This window comes from Schistocerca americana, chromosome 2 (genome assembly GCF_021461395.2).
Source record: "Schistocerca americana isolate TAMUIC-IGC-003095 chromosome 2, iqSchAmer2.1, whole genome shotgun sequence".
Taxonomy (NCBI): domain Eukaryota; kingdom Metazoa; phylum Arthropoda; class Insecta; order Orthoptera; family Acrididae; genus Schistocerca; species Schistocerca americana.
Window position 1 is genome coordinate 460,598,403 of NC_060120.1, and position 20,859 is coordinate 460,619,261.

At 43.3% G+C, this 20,859-nt stretch overlaps 1 protein-coding gene across 2 annotated transcripts in view; it reads left to right on the forward strand.

Annotated features, from left to right (window-relative positions):
• LOC124596596 (arrestin domain-containing protein 3-like) overlaps positions 1-20,859 on the forward strand; it is a 128,019-nt gene that overhangs the window by 18,238 nt on the left and 88,922 nt on the right. For both annotated transcript variants that reach the window (XM_047135792.1, XM_047135791.1), the window contains 2 exons: positions 16,361-16,513; positions 17,559-17,770. In XM_047135792.1, the coding sequence (XP_046991748.1) occupies positions 16,361-16,513; positions 17,559-17,770 (365 nt within the window). The remainder of the gene's footprint in view (positions 1-16,360; positions 16,514-17,558; positions 17,771-20,859) is intronic.

The window sequence follows — 20,859 nt, forward strand, 5'->3', positions numbered from 1 at the left end:
ATCACTTAGGAAAATGGCTCTGTGCACTATGGGACTCAACTGCTGAGGTCATTAGTCCCCTAGAACTTAGAACTAGTTAAACCTAACTAACCTAAGGACATCACAAACATCCATGCCCGAGGCAGGATTCGAACCTGCGACCGTAGCGGTCTTGCGGTTCCAGACTGCAGCGCCTTTAACCGCACGGCCACTTCGGCCGGCAAATCACTTAGAAGAAGATTCTGATACTAACCTTATGAATTCAAAACTTTATTTTCGAATTGTGTCTAGAATATAGTAGAACTTTTGTTGCAATTGTGTAGACGAAAGTCGTTCACGTAGCACACTTGCACATATCCATGTAAAAACACTACAAACTTCACAGAATTGTATACTTACATTGTGTTATATCTTCTACTGTAGTCGCGACTACCTGCTATAATTTTTGCAGAGTCCAGTATAGCATAATTACACTGTAATGTCGGATAAAACAGACACCGCGAAAGTACGTAAACAACTGCTTCCGTTCGCTACCTCATAGCCACAGCCATGCGGTAGGCCTTAACGTGACGTTGCCACATTTCAGTTCTTCGGCCTCCAATACAGGCGGCCGTGCCTTAGGTTATAGTCTGGGAGACGAGTCTTTGGTATTGACAGCTCGGCAGCGTCATTCCGTTGCCTAGCGACCGCAGGCAGGCAGCCAATGACGGCCTGACTTTTAGCGGGTAGCAAGGGCCACGTTGCCGCTCTGAAACCCGGTCGCGCGCGCTTATGAAACTTACCAGTGTCTCGCGTGCAGGCGGTGCGGTCGTTCGTTGTTTGTCTGAAGTTGAATTCGCAGTTTATTTCGTTTTTGTTGTTTTTAGTGTTTCTTTGTTTATGTTTCGTTGTAAACAATGTCTAGTGCGGTGGGTAGTACCAGCCCAACACAAGAAGTGAAACGGAGGAAGAAAAGTGTGCTACACACCCAGGCCCGTGAATTCGTGTGCTCTGTGAGGGATTACTTTGAGAAAGAAAAGGACAAAGGTAGGCCCTTAATTCCTGTTGTTCAGGTTGTGAAGAGAACTGCAGCAGCATTGAAAATAAGTAAGAACACTGTTGTAAAGATAGGGAAAGAACAGTATAGTGTAGATTGTGACGAGAGTGGCACAACAAAGCTGCACACACCAGGAAAGAAGCGACCGAGAAATAAGCAGGTGAAAGCTTTGGACGATTTTCAGAAAGACGCTATTCGTCGTCATATATACAGCTATTATAAGAGAAGGGAACATCCCACTCTATCTAAATCATAGGTGTCGCTTCAGAAAGACAATCTTTTTAAAGGGAGCAAATTTTCATTGCGTACAGTGTTGAAAGACATGGGCTTCAGCTATTCACTGTTTAACGGACGCAAAATATTAATGGAAACGACAGATGTAGTTGCATGGCGGTGCAGATTTCTGCGCAGGATCATGGGTGTGGAATTCGATAGTATAGTGTGGTTAGATGAAACTTGGGTCAATGCCAGCCATTCTTTACATAGAGGCTGGAATGATGGAACGCCCGAGGGGACAATGGCAGTGCCTGCTGGCAAAGGAGGGCGTATTATTGTCTTACATGCAGGAACATCGAAAGGTTTTGTGACAAACAGCTCGAAAATGTTTCGGTCAAAAAAGACGGGAGATTACCATGAAGAAATGAACAGTGTAGTATTTCAAGAATGGTTCGAGCCATCGCTTATCACGAATCTGACAAGTCCATCAGTGATTGTTATGGACAATGCGCCTTATCATTCCGTTGTTCACGATAAGGCACCAACCTTGGCAAAAAAAAAAGACGATATCATTCAGTGGTTGAAACGGCGAAAAGTAGATTTCAGAGAAGATTTAAGGAAGGCGGAACTGCTCGAAATTGTGGCACAAAAGAAACCCCAATTTCCAACATATGTAATTGACGAGATTGCTAAAAGGCACGGGCATGAAATCGTTCGGCTTCCTCCATACCACTGTCACTTCAATGCAATTGAAGGAGTGTGGGCGCAGATAAAAAATTACATTGCTGCAAACAATAAAAAATTCACGATCTCTGAAGTGGAAACTCTCCTTCCAGCAGCTATCAATAAAGTGACAAGCGAGACGTGGGCTAAAATTGTAAACAGCACTGCAAGTGCCATCAAAGAGGCGGCCAAAACCGAAGGGGTTGTGGAAGAACGCATCGAAAATTTAATTATACATCTGGGAGAGAGCAGTGATAGTTCGAGTAGTGCTGCGGAAGACAATGTCAAATCAGATTCTGACAGTGATGTGAGTGGTGTTTTTCCATTACAGTAACTACAACGTATTCAGGAATGTAAGGAGGGAGTTTGCTATCGATCTACAACCAGATCATCATATTGTGAGGACTTTCTTCAGATTATAACTCTTAATACACTGACCAATTATTCTGTAGCTTGTAGTAGAACAAATTAATAATGCTAATACTTAACAATGGAAACCAAAACTGCTAATGTTCAACAACTTGCGAAAATAGTTTTCATTTCAGTTGTGAAGTTTAACAAATAACTTTATTATGTTTCAGCATCTTAGATACTTGTACTAAATAGCTCTTATCAGTTTTCGAGTTAATATATTTCAAGCATCAACTTTAAATAAATTCACGCGTACCAATACGACTTGTATTTTGTCTCGCTTTTATTTCTGCTGCTAGAGAATGCGTGTAGCAGACAGGGCGCCGCGTGCTGTGAGCCACGTTCGGCAACAGCGCCGGTGAGCCACGTTCGGCAACAGCGCCGTCTGCCCGCCGGAACTGTCAATACCAATCACTCGTCTCACGGACTATAGTCAGGTTTAAGTAGTTCTAAGTCTAGGGGACTGATGACCTCAGATGTTAAGTCCCATAGTGCTCAGAGCCATTTGAACCATTAAAGGCAATTAGAGCCAAGATCCAACATTCTGTCACGGTCAGGTGACACAGGAAAGGGTTGGATGTGTGTTTTGTTACACTGACATGGAAAAATACAACCGACCTTTATCTCTACAGTAACAGGATTCTGCATAGTCAGTGGATTGTGATACTGTGTCCGGTCATGACCTGATAATGTAGAGCTAGTTGCAGTTGAGCTAGCGGTCAAAGAAGGTGAAATTCTCCTTCATCTTTTTAATGAAATCTGGCTGACAAGGACATTTCCCATAGCATGTAAAGAAGCTATTTTAATCTCAGTTTTAAACCCAGGGAAGGACTGTGCTGATCATAGTAATTATCATAGTGGTAATATCACTAGCTATGTAGGAAAGACACTAGAGCGTGTGGTCAAATGGTGTTTAGTGTATGTCCTCGAAACCAGGTCACTATTAAATTGCTCACATTGTAGGTTCAGGAGGTATCACTTGATAACTTGACCCTGCTAAAAGCAGCAACTAAACTTTTTTCTGCATGAGCAACACCTTGTCAGTGTATTCTTTGATTTGGGGAAAGCCTAAATACTACTTACAGTCCTTCATATCAGAAAGGTTTTTGGATTCAGGGTAGGAAATGTCCTGTCAGAATTGTCTAAGCAGGAGAATGGTATCCCTCAAGAGAGTGTTTTAAGTGCAATGGCATTTGATATCATAATAAACAATATTATGACGATGATAAGGTGTCTCATACAGAGCTCCTTATCTGTGGATGACTCCTCCATCTTCTGTCTTCCAAAATAGCACCAGCGATTCATCAGTTTCATTTTGTGATTAGGCAGTTGGAGAAATTGGCGAACTCCACAAGTTTCATATTCTCTATGTAGAAAACTGTTTGTGTTGATTCTAAACACTCCTGGTCTCTCTTTAATTTACCTGTTTTAAAACTTTGGGGTACCATTCTTGATTTTAAGGGAAAGATTAAATACGTGGATCTCACTTTTGGTGAAAGATTAACATGGCTGCCACACTTTAAAGACCTGAAATTTGGATGTCTCAAGGCTTTAAACATTTTCAAATGTGTCAGTCATAGGTCTTGGGGAGCAGAACAGGGCATGTCTGCTCCAATTTTATAAAGACTTTGTGCAATCCTGGCTTGAATACACATACCAGATTTATGGCTCAGTAAGATCTTCATACCTTTATACACTCCTGGAAATTGAAATAAAGACACCGTGAATTCATTGTCCCAGGAAGGGGAAACTTTATTGACACATTCCTGGGGTCAGATACACCACATGATCACACTGACAGAACCCAGGCACATAGACACAGGCAACAGAGCATGCACAATGTCGGCACTAGTACAGTGTATATCCACCTTTCACAGCAATGCAGGCTGCTATTCTCCCATGGAGATGATCGTAGAGATGCTGGATGTAGTCCTGTGGAACGGCTTGCCATGCCATTTCCACCTGGCGCCTCAGTTGGACCAGCGTTCGTGCTGGACGTGCAGACCGCGTGAGACGACGCTTCATCCAGTCCCAAACATGCTCAATGGGGGACAGATCCGGAGATCTTGCTGGCCAGGGTAGTTGACTTACACCTTCTAGAGCACGTTGGGTGGCACGGGATACATGCGGACGTGCATTGTCCTGTTGGAACAGCAAGTTCCCTTGCCGGTCTAGGAATGGTAGAACGATGGGTTCGATGACGGTTTGGATGTACTGTGCACTATTCAGTGTCCCCTCGACGATCACCAGTGGTGTACGGCCAGTGTAGGAGATCGTTCCCCACACCATGATGCCGGGTGTTGGCCCTGTGTTCCTCGGTCGTATGCAGTCCTGATTGTGGCGCTCACCTGCACGGCGCCAAACACGCATACGACCATCATTGGCACCAAGGCAGAAGCAACTCTCATCGCTGAAGACGACACGTCTCCATTCGTCCCTCCATTCACGCCTGTCGCGACACCACTGGAGGCGGGCTGCACGATGTTGGGGCGTGAGCGGAAGACGGCCTAACGGTGTGCGGGACCGTAGCCCAGCTTCATGGAGACGGTTGCGAATGGTCCTCGCCGATACCCCAGGAGCAACAGTGTCCCTAATTTGCTGGGAAGTGCCGGTGCGGTCCCTTACGGCACTGCGTAGGATCCTACGGTCTTGGCGTGCATCCGTGCGTCGCTGCGGTCCGGTCCCAGGTCGACGGGCACGTGCACTGGCGACAACATCGATGTACTGTGGAGACCTCATGCCCCACGTGTTGAGCAATTCGGCGGTACGTCCACCCGGCCTCCCGCATGCCCACTATACGCCCTCGCTCAAAGTCCGTCAACTGCACATACGGTTCACGTCCACGCTGTCGCGGCATGCTACGAGTGTTAAAGACTGCGATGGAGCTCCGTATGCCACGGCAAACTGGCTGACACTGACGGCGGCGGTGCACAAATGCTGCGCAGCTAGCGCCATTCGACGGCCAACACCGCGGTTCCTGGTGTGTCCGCTGTGCCGTGCGTGTGATCATTGCTTGTACAGCCCTCTCGCAGTGTCCGGAGCAAGTATGGTGGGTCTGCCACACCGGTGTCAATGTGTTCTTTTTTCCATTTCCAGGAGTGTATGTTGGATGCGGTACACCTTGAGGGTACTAGGAAGTCAGCAGGAGCTTATTATCCAAGTCTAGTTTTTATCTTGTGTGCAGGGGTTGTGAGTGTCCACTGTTCATTGGACATCATCTCCTCTTGATGTACCAAACAGGCCCCAGATGTTCCAAAATCACCATCATTGATCTGTTGTCTGGTCACCACTGGAATGTCGATTCAACTATCGTCCAAGGGTAATGAGGCCATTTGGGATCCATGTGAAGGGTAAAATTATTACAGCTGAATGGAGTTAAGGTCTAAAGCCAAACGTTGGAGTAGGGAATCCCCTTTGTTACTAAAAAGACTCACATCAATTTTATACTGGAAGGGGTTACAGGAAGATCTGTATCCTAGATTATTTGTTTAAAACCAAATTTTACAAGATTTTAAGTTCTACCCAGATTTTGTTAGTGTTTTGCTGGTGGATCGGAAACAGGAGACTTCATCGGCTGCTCATCTGCGTGCCCTGAATATGTCTGCAGGACAAAACTCCCAGAGAAGTTTCCAATTGACAGCATGGAATTGCTTCCTACCCTTAGGATGTTACATCAGATGAAATGACATTGTGTCAAGAAATTCCTCCCATGTTGCGATTCCCAAAGTCTTGCTGTTGTTCAGATGGATACACAACACTTAGGGTGGTGCGGGATATCAAAGATTGTCTCCTCTTCCAAAGGCAGGACAAAGAATTATTTAATGCTGGTTTCCAGAATAGATAGGGATCCTGGGAAATGACATTGAAACCTGGTAGTCAAGGAAGGCAGGATTCAATTACGATTGTGGACGGAGCTGTAATCAGTTACTGTTGGTTCCCTTTTGCAGTTACACACATTTATTTTAAAATGGTAATTCCAGCAATAAATAAAGATATCACACGTTATTAATTAAGGAATAAACATCTGTGTCATTTATAGTGCTTTCAGTGCATTATGATTTACCAAATGAGCATAAAATACAGACACAGCAAATAATGTTTTAGAAACAACCCAATGTGATCCCAATTAGAATTTTAAGACACATAATCACAGTCATGGCTGATGGCCTTTAACGCCAAGAATTGCAATTGTAAAGAAAAATTAAACAACATACTGTAAAACAGCAATGCAATAGAAATCAATTTAAAAAGACGGGCAACTGATCTCCAAACGGGTGAGACCAAGTGATGGTAAACTTGGTAGCACAACCATTTAAACCTGCTGTAATGCCAAGAATGGCAATTATATAAAAAATTATAAATATATAATAAAACAGTAAATACAGTAATAAAAGACAAGGGCCAGTCACAGACGGTGCACCAGGAATCGACCTCTGAGTAGGTCCAGCAAAAACCACTTTCGCGAGCAATCAGATAGGCAGCCAAGAGTTGCATTCACTTCACATGATGGTAACTCAGGCTAGAGGCAGTCTAACAAATGACTAATGATAATCTTGTTGAGGCTACCTGACGTCCAATATACCAAATGCAAAGATGTAAAAATACGCTAAAGCTAGAACCGGCAGTCTGGACTCCGCCCACAGAATACTGTGCTTAGAGTGCCTGGAATGAGAAAGGAATCTCTACCACAAGAGTAGAAGAATCATCAACCAACCTACAATCAAGAAAGCTGTCAAAACTACACGCCTCTCCAGACAGCAGCGGCAAGGCGAGGAAACGTACACTGCCGTTACATATACTAACCCCCAGGGCAGGTAACTGGGGCGTTAGTGGCCACAAGGCAGGAAAAATACTGCTGGTTGAACTTAACAAATAGTAACAAACTGAACGCAATAAATAGTAATTAGAAGTCCAGGAAAGCTAATCAGATCCGCCTTCCCCAAGCACTCCACTCAGTGCTCTTCGCCTCGGCAACACTATGAGAAGCAACACAAACCCAAGTGAAGGTGGAGGTTTCTCTACTTGGATCCAAATGCAGTCAACTTAAAACTTGCAAGATCCGGATTACGACAAGGTTGTGCAGCCTCATGACCACAGGCCTTCGATCCGGCAGTCCATGTGTGCCGCCAGCAGTTGTGGCATGTTCTCGCAGTGCGCTAATCTGGCTCCTCCAGAGTCCCGAACCGAATTGCTCACTGACATGACCTGGAAGAACCATGACGTTGCTCCAAAGATAGGACCACAGTTACTACATATTGATAACCGCTGCTGCTGCCACTAGCGGACAGGCATCACTTGCGAAACCAAGTGGCACCAGTCAACATGAAAAGAAGACAAACAACCGCAACTATGTCAACTAAACGATACGGTCTGGCCCCCCAAAGAGGACAGAAACCTACAAACAGCACCAACGTGAGCCGCAGCACAGCTAAGACGTGGTTTATGTGCTTGCCAATGAAGCATGATCCCTTCGGTCTCCAGCTCACTGTTCAATTTCCTGTGGGCACTCACTTCATAGGTGACCTGGAAGGCCTTCTGTTGGTAAGAGGCTCAGTGGCTAGAAGAGAGGTGCAATAAATGCAGTCTGTAAAACCTACAGGGCGACTGTGGCTTACCAGCTTGCATCTGTGGTGATCTGAGGAAGTAGCCCTTACGAGGTGAAGAACAGAACATTGTTCCGTAACAAATGGATTTCTCTTACACTGGGTGGACCCACCAGTGTGTCAAAGATGCGGTACGCAGATGACAATGGTGATCTGAGAGGAGACCTTGGTCTCCTACAGGAACTTCCCTCTATTTTAACTGGCAATGAGATGAGTGTGGTTTGTGTTTTAAGATTTTATGTGCTATAAGAACCCCTTCCAAAAATATTGGGTGGGGGTATGCTGCTTAAGGAAAAAAACTGATCTCTCTCATCTATATTCCATATTATGTTTCTTGTTATTGACATTTTATTGGTGTATATATTTTTAATTGACCATCTCTCAGCAGCATCAGAATTTTGGTAGTTGCTACATTTGTTGTTCTTAAATGTACTGTATTTTTCATATCTGAAATGAATTTCCCTTTTATTCATGTTAAGTCTTGTTGAGAATAGTAATAAACTTATCACTGTCTTTGTGTCATTTTCCTGCTCAGAAATTAAAAGCAGATATGACATTTAGACAATACAGCTTGTGGAAAGTCATATATTATCTCTCAAAATTAGTCCTGTCATAGCTGAATAAGAAAATTTGTCCTGATGGTATTTTCTGTGTCTTTGGAAAAGCCACTAAATGTGTGGTCAAAAATTTCCTTTATATATTAATGACATTTATTCTTCATGTATAGTGCTTTACCTTTGTGGCTGAAAATGTAGGAATAAAAGTAAGCTCGGAAGGAAGGAAGGAGGAGGGAGGGAAGATTATGCGTTATGATGACTCATTGTAGATGGAGCGTTAACACAGACAGTAAAATGATGAAGATGAAATTTACAATGTCCACTTAAAGAAATGTTTCTGGAATTTACTTTAATTCTGGTAATTTAGGGATTCATTCTCTTGTTCATACATTATGTCCATGAATCTCATAATGAAAGAGAGCCTTCAGGGATGTGGAACGAGTCAATTGGCAGAAGAGGCCACTGTTGACTGCTTCTGTAAATTTTACTAACAGCATGTTGCAACTGGTATTTATCTACTCGCATTATTAGTCATGTGCTTGATTTCTAGACTAATTTATTATTTTATAGGCCAACAGTGCACTAGCAGAGAAATACCAACTTTCAAGAAACCACTCCTCTTCCTCGTACACTATTCAACTGTGTTTTATCTTATAATTCAAACTAATTACCCTATATCTGTAATAGTAAACAAAATACCATTAGTAGTCTATGAACTATTCTGATAAATTATAGAAGGAGTAGCTAATAAGTATGCATTCACTTTAGTTTGTAACAATTTTAGGAAAAGGATAGTTGTTGCTAACCATATGGTGGAGAAGCTGAGTCATGGATAGGCACAATACAAAGACTGTTAGAAAGTGTGCTTTTGGCCAATAACAAGGCCTTCATCAGGAATAGACATGGCTGCTGGGTTACACTGCAACCAGCAGCACATGGTGGGAGAAGCAACTGGGTGGTGGGGATAAGGAGGGGCTGGGGTGGTGAGGGGGAGGGATAGCAGGGTAGGGATGGGGTATGGTAAAATGCTGCTAGTGGGAGCGTACATGGACAAGGGGAGTGATGCTAGAGTAGCTAGGTGCAGTCAGGAGGTTAGGCTGAGGGCAGGGTGGGTGGGTGGGGGGTAGGGGGGGATTAGTGGAAAAAGAAAGAAGTAAAAAGACTGTGGATGCATTGGTGGAGTAGAAGGCTGTGTAGTGCTGGAATGGGAACAGGGAAGAGGCTAGATGGGTAAGGACAATGACTAATGATGTTTGAGGCCAGGTGAGTTACGGCAACATAGGATGCATTGCAGGGAGAGTTGCCACCTGTGCAGTTCAGAAAATCTTGTGCTGGTGGTAAGGATCTAGATGGCACAGGCTGAGAAGCAGTCATTGAAATGGGTGACGTGCTCAGCAATGGTATGGTCCAGCTGTTTCTTGGCCACAGTTTGTTGGCAGCCATTCATGTGGACAGACAGATTGTTCGTTGTCCAGCAGAATGTAGCGTAGTGGTTGAAGCTAACCTTGTAGGTCATGTGACTTGTTTCACAATCATATGATCAACTAGTTAAGCTTCAACCACTGTGCTGCATTGTACGTGGGCATGACAACCAACAAGCTGTCTGTCCACATGAACAGTCACCGACAAACTCTAGTAAAAGAAACAGCCAGACCAAATCATTGCTTAGCACTCCACCTAACATGACGTCCTTCATTTCAGTGATTGCTTCACAGCCTGGGCCATCTGGATCCTTCCTACCAACAACAGCTTTTTCTGAATTGTGCAATACATCCTACATTCCTGTAACACTTCTGGCCTCAAACTATGTTAGTTGTTGTCCTCACCCATATAGTCTGTTCCCTGTTCCAATTCCAACACCACACAGCCCTCTATTCCATCAATGCACCCAGTCTTTTTACTTCTCTCTTTTTGCACTTGCACTACCCTCCCCCTCCCCCCCCACCCCCTCTGTCTAACCTTCTGACTGCACCTATCTGCCCTATCCTTTCTTCACCTCATCCCTGCATGCTCCTACTAGCAGCAGTTCATCATCTCCCATCCCTACCTTGCTATCCCTTCCTCTCCCTGCCCCATCCTCCTCCGTACCCCACCTGGTTGCCTCTCCCATTGTGTGCTGCTGCTTGTAGTCAGGCTTCAGCTGCCAGAGACAGTGATCATGTGTGTATGAGTTGCATTTGCATGAGGGTGTGTGTGTGTGTGTGTGTGTGTGTGTGTGTGTGTGTGTGTGTGTGTGTGTGGCTGGCAACCTGTGAAAGACCCTAGACAGGGATGCATGGGCTGTGTGAAAATCAGTTTTCCTTCAAGTAGTGTGGTTGTGTATTTCACAGTTCATCCCAAATTCATTCTTAGCATTAGCCAAAAACACCATTAGGGAGTGAAAATGTTAGTAAGGATCTCAAGATTCCTGGAGAGGCTTCTGCATTATGTTTGGTTGTCAACTTTATATATTATTTGCACTCCACACATCTGTGGGATAAGCACATTTATAACAGCAGTTGTGTTTACCCAAAATATTGTAAGATACCATAGTGGAAGTATGCTAAGTATGCTTGTAATGCCATCTGTAGGTCAATGCAGTGAGAAACCACTAAGTGTAAAGCAGGCATAACTCAGCTTTTTGATTAATTTGAAGGAAAAGGAAAGAAGTAAAAAGACTGTGGTTGCATTGGTGGAGTAGAAGGCTGTGTAGTGCTGGAATGGGAACAGGGAAGAGGCTAGATGGGTAAGGACAATGACTAATGAAGTTTGTGGCCAGGTGGGTTACGGGAATGTAGGATATATTGCAAGGTAAGTTCCCACCCATGCAGTTCAGAAAAACTTGTGCTGGTGGGAAGAATCCAGATGGCACAGGCTGTGAAGTAGTCATTGAAATGAAGAACATCGTGTTGAGCAGTGTGCTCAGTAACAGGTTGGTCCAGTTGTTTCTTAACCACAGTTTGTCGATGGTGATTGATGTGGACAGACAGCATTTTGGTTGTCATTCCCATGTAGAATGCAGCACAGTGGTTGCTTCTTACCTTGTAGATCACATGAATGGTTTCACAGGTGGCCCTGCCTTTGATGGGTTAGGTGATGCTTGTGACCAAACTGCAGCAGGTGGTGGTGGGAGGATGTATGGGACAAGTCTTGCATCTCAATCTGTTCAGGAATATAAGCTGTGAGGCAAGGGGTTGGGAGCAGGGATTGTTTAAGGATGGACGAGGATGTTCTGAAGGTTTGGTGGGTGGTGGAATGCCACTGTGGGAGGGGTTGGAAGGATAGTGGATAACACATTTCTCATTTTAGGACATGACGAGACATAGTCAGAAGCCTGGTGGAGAATGTAATTCAGTTGCTCCAGTCCTGGGTGGTGCTGAGCAACAAGAGAAATGCTCCTCTGTGGCCAGATGGTGGGATTTTGGGATGTTGTGTGTGACTGGAAAGATAAGGTGCGGGAGGTCTGTTTTTGTACAAGATTGAGAGGATCATTACAGTCTGTAAAGCCCTCAGTGAGACCCTCGATATATTTTGAAAGGGACCGCTAATCACCACAGATGCGACAGCCGTGGGTGGCAAGGCTTTATGGAAGGGACTGCCTGGTATGGAAAGAGTGGCAGCTGTGGAATTGTAGGTATTGCTGGTGGTTGGTAGGTGTAATATGGACAGAGGTACTGTTGTAACCATCTTTGAGGTGGAGGTCAACACTGAGAAAGGTGGCTTGTTGGGTTGAGTAGGATCAGGTGAAGTGAATGTGGGAGAAGGTGTTGAGGTTCTGGAGGAATGTGGATAGTGTGTCCTTACCTTACATCATGTGTCATCAATAAATGTGAGCAAGATGAGGGGTTCATTTCTGGGTGTTTAGAAAGGATTCCTCTGTATGGTCCATGAATATGTGGCACAGGATGATGCCATGTGGGTGCCTATAGATATATCCCAGATTTGTTTGTAGGTAATGCCTTCAAAGGAGACGTAATTTTGGATGAGGATAAAGTTGGTCATGGTGACTAGGAAGGAGGTTGTTGGTTCAGACTCCATTGGGCATTGGGAAAGGTGTTGTTCAATAGTGGTAAGGCCATGGACATTAGGGATGTTAGTGTAAAGGGAGGTGGCATCAATAGCGACAAGCAGGGCACCAGGTGCTAAGAGAACAGGAACTGTTGAAAGTCTGTGGATGGAATGGTTGGTATCTTTTTTATAGGAGGTAGGTTGCAGGTGTTGCTGAAGGTGTTGGCCTAAGAGAGCAGGGACTCTGTCAGTGGGGGCACAGAACCGACCACAGTGCGGTATAATGAGTGGTTGGCGTTATGGACTTTAGGAAGCATGTAGAAAGTAGGAGTGTGGGGAGTGGTAGGGGTGAGGAGAGAGATGGGCTCTAGGGAGAGGTTCTGGGATGGGCCTAAGAATCTTAGGAGAGACTAGAGATTCTGCTGGATTTCTGGAATGGTGTCACTGTGGCAGGGTTTGTATGTGGATGAATCTGTCAGTTGGGGAAGTCCTTCTGCCAGGTAATCATTGCAGTTCAAAAAATCTGTGGTGGAGCCTTTGTCAGCAGGTAGGATTATAAGGTTGGAATAATTTTTGTAGGTGGTGGATTGTGGTTCTATGTGTGTGTTTGCTTGTTGAGAGATTTGGGGAATGATGGTAAGGCAAGGTTTGAGGTTAATAAATTCTGGAAAGTTAACAGGGGGTGATTTGGGGGCAGTGGAAGTGGATCATGGTTTGATGGAGGAGTGAACTGAGTCAGACAGGGTTAAACATTGATCTTTGGTTGAGTTTGATTGGTAGGGTTGATGGCGAAAAAGTGTTTCCACTGAAGGAAATTGGAGGTGTGGAGAAGGTCTTTAACCCTTTAACTGCTCTGGACGTGTAAACGCACGCACCTTTGTACTTGTCCTTGTGTGTGCTGAATGTGTTTACGTGCACCACCAGTCCTTCTACCTGGTATTCCAAACGTGTCTATGTTTTGAGTACCAGGTAGAAGGACTGACGGCGCACATAAACACGTTCAGCACACACAAGGAAAAGTACAAAGGCATGCATTAACACGTCCAGAGCAGTTAAAGGGTTAACAAGTTCTGTGTGATTGAATTTGGGGGTGGGGCAAAAGGTGAAACCTTTGGAAAGGACTGATATTTCTGCAGGGCTAAGGCTTTTGGAGGAATATTTCATGACTGTTTTTCAGGTCTGTTTAGGTTCTGGATTCTGTGTTCTGGTGGGAGGGGTTTTTGGAGGGTAGCGTAAATGTAGTAGGACTGAGAGACAGGTTTTGTCAACTATGAGGGGCCATGGAGGAGTTTCAGAGGTTATTGTAGAGTTGGTGGCCAGTGATAGCCTAAGGCAGGAGTAGGAACTGAGCAAGGTGGAAAGTTTTTTGAGGTGGCTTTGTGCATGTTGCTGTAGGTCCTGGAGGGCAAGAGTTTCAGTGTGTATTATGGGATCAAGAAATTTGGGATTGCATAGCATGAGAATTTTATGGATGGAGAGAAGCTATTATTTTCGAAATTTTTTTCAGACACAATTCTACACTATTATGTATTTTTTGCATTTTCCCACCACCTTCGATCCTTGTTTCTTCCATCTGCATCAATAATGAAGTTTTATTATCTCTAGCCAGAACTCAGTCCCACGTACTGTTCTTGCATGGAATCCTCCCAAACGGTCTTACCATCAAATTACCCTTCTCCATCTGTCACCATTCCTTCCATTATGATATCCACCTGTAAAGATTCTGCCAATCCTTAGCCCTCCCCAACATAGCCCAGCAAAGCCATAGCAATCAGGCCCATATCTCCTTGCAATATCTCCTATCCATCTGTAAAATTCTCCAGCTATGCAATCCCAAGTTCCTGGATCCCATAAAACACATTCATTGAAACTCTTGCCTTCCAGTACCTAGAGCAAAATGCACAACGCCACCTCAAAAAACTTCCACCCTGCTCAGTTCCTACTCCCGCCTCAGGCTATCACTGTCCACCACCTATACAATAGCCTCCAAACCTCCTCCATGGCCCCTCATATCTGACAAAACCTGTCTCACAGACCTATTACGTTTACACCAGCCTCCAAAACCCACTCCCACCAGCACACAGACTCCAGAACCTGAACAGACCTGAAACACAGTCATGAAACTTTCGTCCAAAAGCTTTAGCCCTGCAGAAATATCAGTCCTTTTCAAAGGCCTCACCTTTTGCTTCACTCCCAAATTCAGTCATGCAGGACATGTTAAAGACCTTCTCCCCTTCTCCACATCTCCAGGTCTCTACAGTGGAAGCACTTTCTCACCACCAACCCTACCAATCAGACTCAACCAAAGACCAATGTTGGACCCTATCTGACTCAGTTCACTCCTCCATCCAACTATGATCCATCCTCACTGCCCCAAAATCACCCCCTGTTAACTTTCCAGAATTTTTTAACCTTGAACCTTGCCTCATCATCATTCCTGAAATTGGTAAACATGCATACTATCATTACATTCGCAGAAAGAACCACAGTCCACCACCTAAAAACTGATCCTACCTGTTGACAAAGGCTCTGCCATTGTTGTTTTGAACTGCAATGATTACCTGGCAGAAGGACTTTGCCAGCTGTCAGTTTCATCCACCTACAAACTCTGCCACAGTGAACCCATACCAGAAACCCAGCAGGATCTCCAGTCTCTTCTCAAATCCTTAGGCCCAACCCAGAACCTCTCCCTGGAGTCCATCTCTATCCTCATTCCTACCACTCCCCACACTCCCTATTTTCTACATGCTTCCTAAAGTCCATAAACCGAACCACTCAGGAAATCCAATTTGGCCAGTTACTGTGCCCCCACTGAGAGAATCTCTGCTCTCATAGACCAACACAGATGACCCATTACCTGCAACCTACCCTCCTATATAAAAGATACCAACCATTTCCTCCACAGACTCTCCATAGTTCCTGTTCCTTTACCGCATGGTGCCTTGTCCATTGCTATTGTCGTCAGTCTTGATCTCCTCCTCTAAGATGATGTAGATCAGTACCTCTCTGCATATCAGACCCACCAACCACCAGCAATACCTTCACGTCGACAGCTGCCACCTGTCCCATTCTAGGAAGTCCCTTTCATACAGTCTAGCCACCCATGGCTGCCACATCTGTGATGATGAGCGGTCCCTGTCGAAATATACCGAGGGTCTCACTGATGTCTTTACAGACTGTAATTGTCCTCCCAATGTTGTACAAAAGCAGATCTCCTATACCTTATCTTTCCCGTCACCCACAGCCTCCAAAAATCTCAGTGTCTGGCCACAGAGGAGCATTTCTTTTGTGGCTCAACACCACCCATGACAGGAACAACTGAATTACATTATGACTACCTTTTGTCATGCCCTGAAATGAGAAATGTGCTACCCACTATCCTTCCCACTGCTCCCAGTGTGGCATTCCACTGCCCACTGAACCTACACGATATCCTCGCCCATTCCTACGTAGCCCCTGCTTCCAACCCCTTGCCTCATGGCTTATATACATGTATAGACCATCATTTGATACTGCTCGTAGTGTGGCTTCAGCTGCCAGAAACTGTGTGTGTGTGTGTGTGTGTGTGTGTGTGTGTGTGTGTGTGTGTGTGTGTGTGTGTGTGAGGGGGGGGGGTCTGTTTTTGACAAAGGCCTTGTTAGCCCAAAGGTCATTTTGTGACAGTCTTTTTGTTGCGTCTATCTGCCACTCATCATCTCCGCTATGTGGTGTAGGTTTCATTAAATATTTTGCTCTATAATTTTGACATTTCTTTAATGTGTCATTATTTTTCTGCATTTATATCATGATTGTTTCTTACCAAAATTGTTTCAAAATTTTTCACAATATTTTAATTGTCTCTGACACAGATATTTCTGCAAAATTTAGAGGTGATGCCAATGTAAGCTGGACTGAATCGGATTCAGAAACAGACAGTGATGGCAAGTCTCGTACTGTCTATACTACATATTCAGCACATGAAAACTACCTCATGACAAAAATGTACTTAGTTGGTGGTCCATGTAAGTGTCTTTTATGTATTTCCAATTACTTAGAGATATTGTTTATGATTAAATTTCATTTAAAATGGAAAATTAAACACAAGTTGTTACAAGTTACTGTATGTAATGTGTTTTACTTATCAGGTGATTTGTAACAGGTACAGTCATAAGCTAACAATCAATATATTTTTGACGAAAGTAAAAGTGCACATTCATACTGGGTGTACATTTTTCCCAGAGCCCTTTACCATTCAGACTTTCAGTTCTCAAATGGTATGAGTATGTGTATATGCATATGATAACTTTTAAGAGGAAGATGCATAGCTTTATTGCTGGCAGAAAAGCTTTGGTCTGATCTTTATTTTGAAACAGGGTAAATAGACATTAAATTGGAAACTCCAGGTTGTAGAATATAAGTTTAAAAAGTAGATATTTCTATTTTTACCTTACATTTGAAGGTATCTTAAAACTGTGCACTTTGAGACATACAGGAAGAAAAACAACTGGATTGAAAACTAAAGGGCAGACAGAATGTTACATGTTAGTCTGGACAGAGCCTCATCCACAAACTCAGAAGTAGTGTTGAGAGTGCACCAGAGAAGATTAACAGAGACATTACTATGCAGTGCACATTTCACACAAAACAACTGATACAGTCAGACAGCTCTTTAAAACCAATCTGTCTTTCACTTGGATGTTTAGAAGACTCTATGTAGCCACTTATACCTTATGAGAAGTGTTATATTTTCCCACCCTGCAGATTCCATCTAAAATGAAATATTTTAACCCACACACTGTGTATGTTACTGTTACTCCAAGTACCTTTTTATAAGAGAGTTAAGTGACACTAGGCTACAATCAAAAAGTACAGTGCATGAGGCTCAACTGCACTTTTTATTTATACCCTTGCTCCAATATATTTGCATCATGGTTAAACATTTGATGTCTTCATGTTAGTAAGAGACTTGTTGATATAAAGGTTACTGACCCCTCAAATTGTGCTGTCTTTACTTACAGCTACATTTACTAACAAGGTTTTAAACTTGATTCAAAATGTTGGTTTCAGCTCAGGAGATCATACTTCCACCAGGAGAGCATATTTATAATTTTTCTGTTATACTACCAGAAAATCTGCCATCCTCATTTGAGGGGATAAATGGTAACATTCGTTACATGGTCAGAGCAAAAATGAATCGTGTATGGGCATTTGACGATACAGTTAAAGCTTTCTTCACTGTTTTGTCACATTTAGATTTGAATAAGGATCCCTTGGTCAAGGTATGTTACGTTACATTAGTGCACTTAAGCAGGTGGCATGGCATCATTAACTTAGTAGTATACTGTGTTTTGAATGACTGAGCCATTTATTAAGGACACCATTATGTCAGATAACTTGTAGTGAGGTACATTATTTTTTTATATTTCCTATTATAGACATAATATCCTATCTTATTTTGTTCTGTTCCTGTACGAATACTTAATGTACATTTACAATTACTAAATACTAGTATGACCTAAATTTGATAACAAAAATTAAGAATATGAATCTTTTAAATTACCTATGATGTTAAGGTCAGTATGGAAATGATAGATTTGCTACACACCACATAGAGGAGACACTGAATCACAGACAGATGCAATGAAAATAATGCTACAAATATTTAAACTTTTGAAAAAAGTGCTTCCTCACAAGGTAGAACTCTCACACAAAAAAAAACCTCACACACGCATAGCTATTGTCTCCAGCCACTAGAACCCAATTGTGACTGCGTCTCATGTGAGCAGCAATCTGCTGGTGTTGATGGTGCAGGTAAGGACAGGTGATAGGTAGGGTAGGGAAGGGGAGGGATAACAGGTTAGAGGTATGGGAAGATGATAGTGTTGCCTGTTGGAGTGTGCAGGGACATGGTGGTGAAAGCTTAAGGCTGCTAGGTGCAGCATTGGAAGGCTGTGCTGTGGACAGGGAGAAAGGGGGAGAGGGAAATGGAGGGGGAGAGGTGGAGAAGAGAAAAGGACTTGAAAGTGCAGTGGTGGTATGGAAGGCATGTGTGCACTTTGGTGGACACAGAGAGGGGGATAGGCAGGTGGAGGACAGGGACTTACAAAGTTTGAAGACTGTGTATGTGTGTGTGTATGGGGGGGGGGGGGTCACAGGAATGAGGGAGAATTCCTGCATGCGTAGCCCAGAAAAGCTAGTCCTTGTGCAAAAGATTCTGGTATCCCTATGGCACTGTCTGTGAGGCAGTCATTAAAGTGAAGCACACAATGTTGGCTGATATGTTCTCTTGGCCAGTTTGATGGTGGCTGTTCATGCGGTCAGACAGCATGACAGTAGTCATGTTAGCTATTTAGTTAGTTATTGCAAATCAATTTGTACATCTATTTGTACTCTAAACATCACCATATACAGATTGAGTTAGCAGCTTCTACCCACCACCTTTTACACGTTACAAACATAGAAATTCTTATACGGAATAGAAGGAGTTTTCAAGGAGAAACTTTTTCAGTTTTTTACCTTGGTGTCTGTTAGACATTTTATATCACTGGGTAAGTGCTCAAAAATTTTTGTTGGAGCATTGTGCATCCCTTTCTGTGCTAAAGACAACCTTGATGTTGAGTAATGAATGTCATTTTTTCTTCTAGTATTTAGGAACCAGATTTTAAATTGTAAGACATTTCCAGGGGCAGATGTGGACTCTGACCACAATCTATTGGTTATGAACTGTAGATTAAAACTGAAGAAACTGCAAAAAGGTGGGAATTTAAGGAGCTGGGACCTGGATAAACTGAAAGAGCCAGAGGTTGTACAGAGTTTCAGGGAGAGCATAAGGGAACAATTGACAGGAATGGGGGAAAGATATACAGTAGAAGAAGAATGGGTAGCTTTGAGGAATGAAATAGTGAAGGCAGCAGAGGATCAAGTAGGTAAAAAGAAGAGGGGGCTAGTAGAAATCCTTGGGTAACGGAAGAGATACTGAATTTAATCTGATGAAAGGAGAAAATACAAAAATGCAGCAAGTGAAGCAGGCAAAAAGGAATACAAACGTCTCAAAAATGAGATTGATAAGAAGTGCAAAGTGGCTAAGCAGGGATGGCTAGAGGACAAATGTAAGGATGTAGAGGCCTATTTCATGAGGGGTAAGATAGATACTGCCTACAGGAAAATTAAAGAGACCTTTGGAGAAAAGAGAACCACTTGCATGAATATCAAGAGCTCAGATGGAAACCCAGTTCTAAGCAAAGAATGGAAAGCAGAGAGTTGGAAGGAGTATATAGAGGGTCTATACAAGGGCGATGTTCTTGAGGACAATATTATGGAAATGAAAGAGGAGTTAGATGAAGATGAAATGGGAGATATGATACTGTGTGAAGAGTTTGACAGAGCACTGAAAGACGTAAGTCGAAACAAGCCCCCAGGAGTAGACAACATTCCATTAGAACTGCTGACAGCCTTGGGAGAGCCAGTCCTGACAAAACTCTACCATCTGGAGAGCAAGATGTATGAGACAGGCGAAATTCCCTCGGACTTCAAGAAGAATATAATAATTCCAATCCCAAAGAAAGCAGGTGTTGACAGATGTGAAAATTAACGAACTATCAGTTTAATAAGTTACAGCTGCAAAATACTTATGCAAATTCTTTACAGACGAATGGAAAAACTGGTAGAAGCCGACCTTGAGGAAGATCAGTTTGGATTCTGCAGAAATGTTGGAACATGTGAGGCAATACTGACCCTACGACTTCTCTTAGAATAAAGATTAAGGAAAGGCAAACCTATGTTTCTAGCATTTGTAGACTTAGAGAAAGCTTTTGACAATGTTGACTGGAATACTCTCTTTCAAATTCTGAAGGCTATTTACAATTTGTACATAAAGCAGATGGCAGTTATAAGAGTTGAGGGGTATGAAAGGGAAGCAGTGGTTGGGAAGGGAGTGAGAGAGGGTTGTAGCCTATCCCTGATGCTATTGAGCAAGCAGTAAGGGAAATGAAAGAAAAGTTCAGAGTAGGTATTAAAATCCATGGAGAAGAAATAAAAACTTCGAAGTTCGCCGATGACATTGTAATTCTATCAGAGACAGCAAAGAACTTGGAAGAGCAGTTGAACGGAATGAACAGTGTCTTGAAAGGAGGGTATCAGATGAACATCAACAAAAGCAAAACGAGGATAATGGAATGTAGTCGAATTAAGTCGGGTGATGCTGTGGGAATTAGATTAGGAAATGAGACTCTTAAAGTAGTAAAGGAGTTTTGCTATTTGGGGAGCAAAATAACTGGTGATGGTCAAAGTAGAGAGGATATAAAATGTAGACTGGCAATGGCAAGGAAAGCGTTTCTGAAGAAAAGAAATTTGTTAACATCGAGTATTG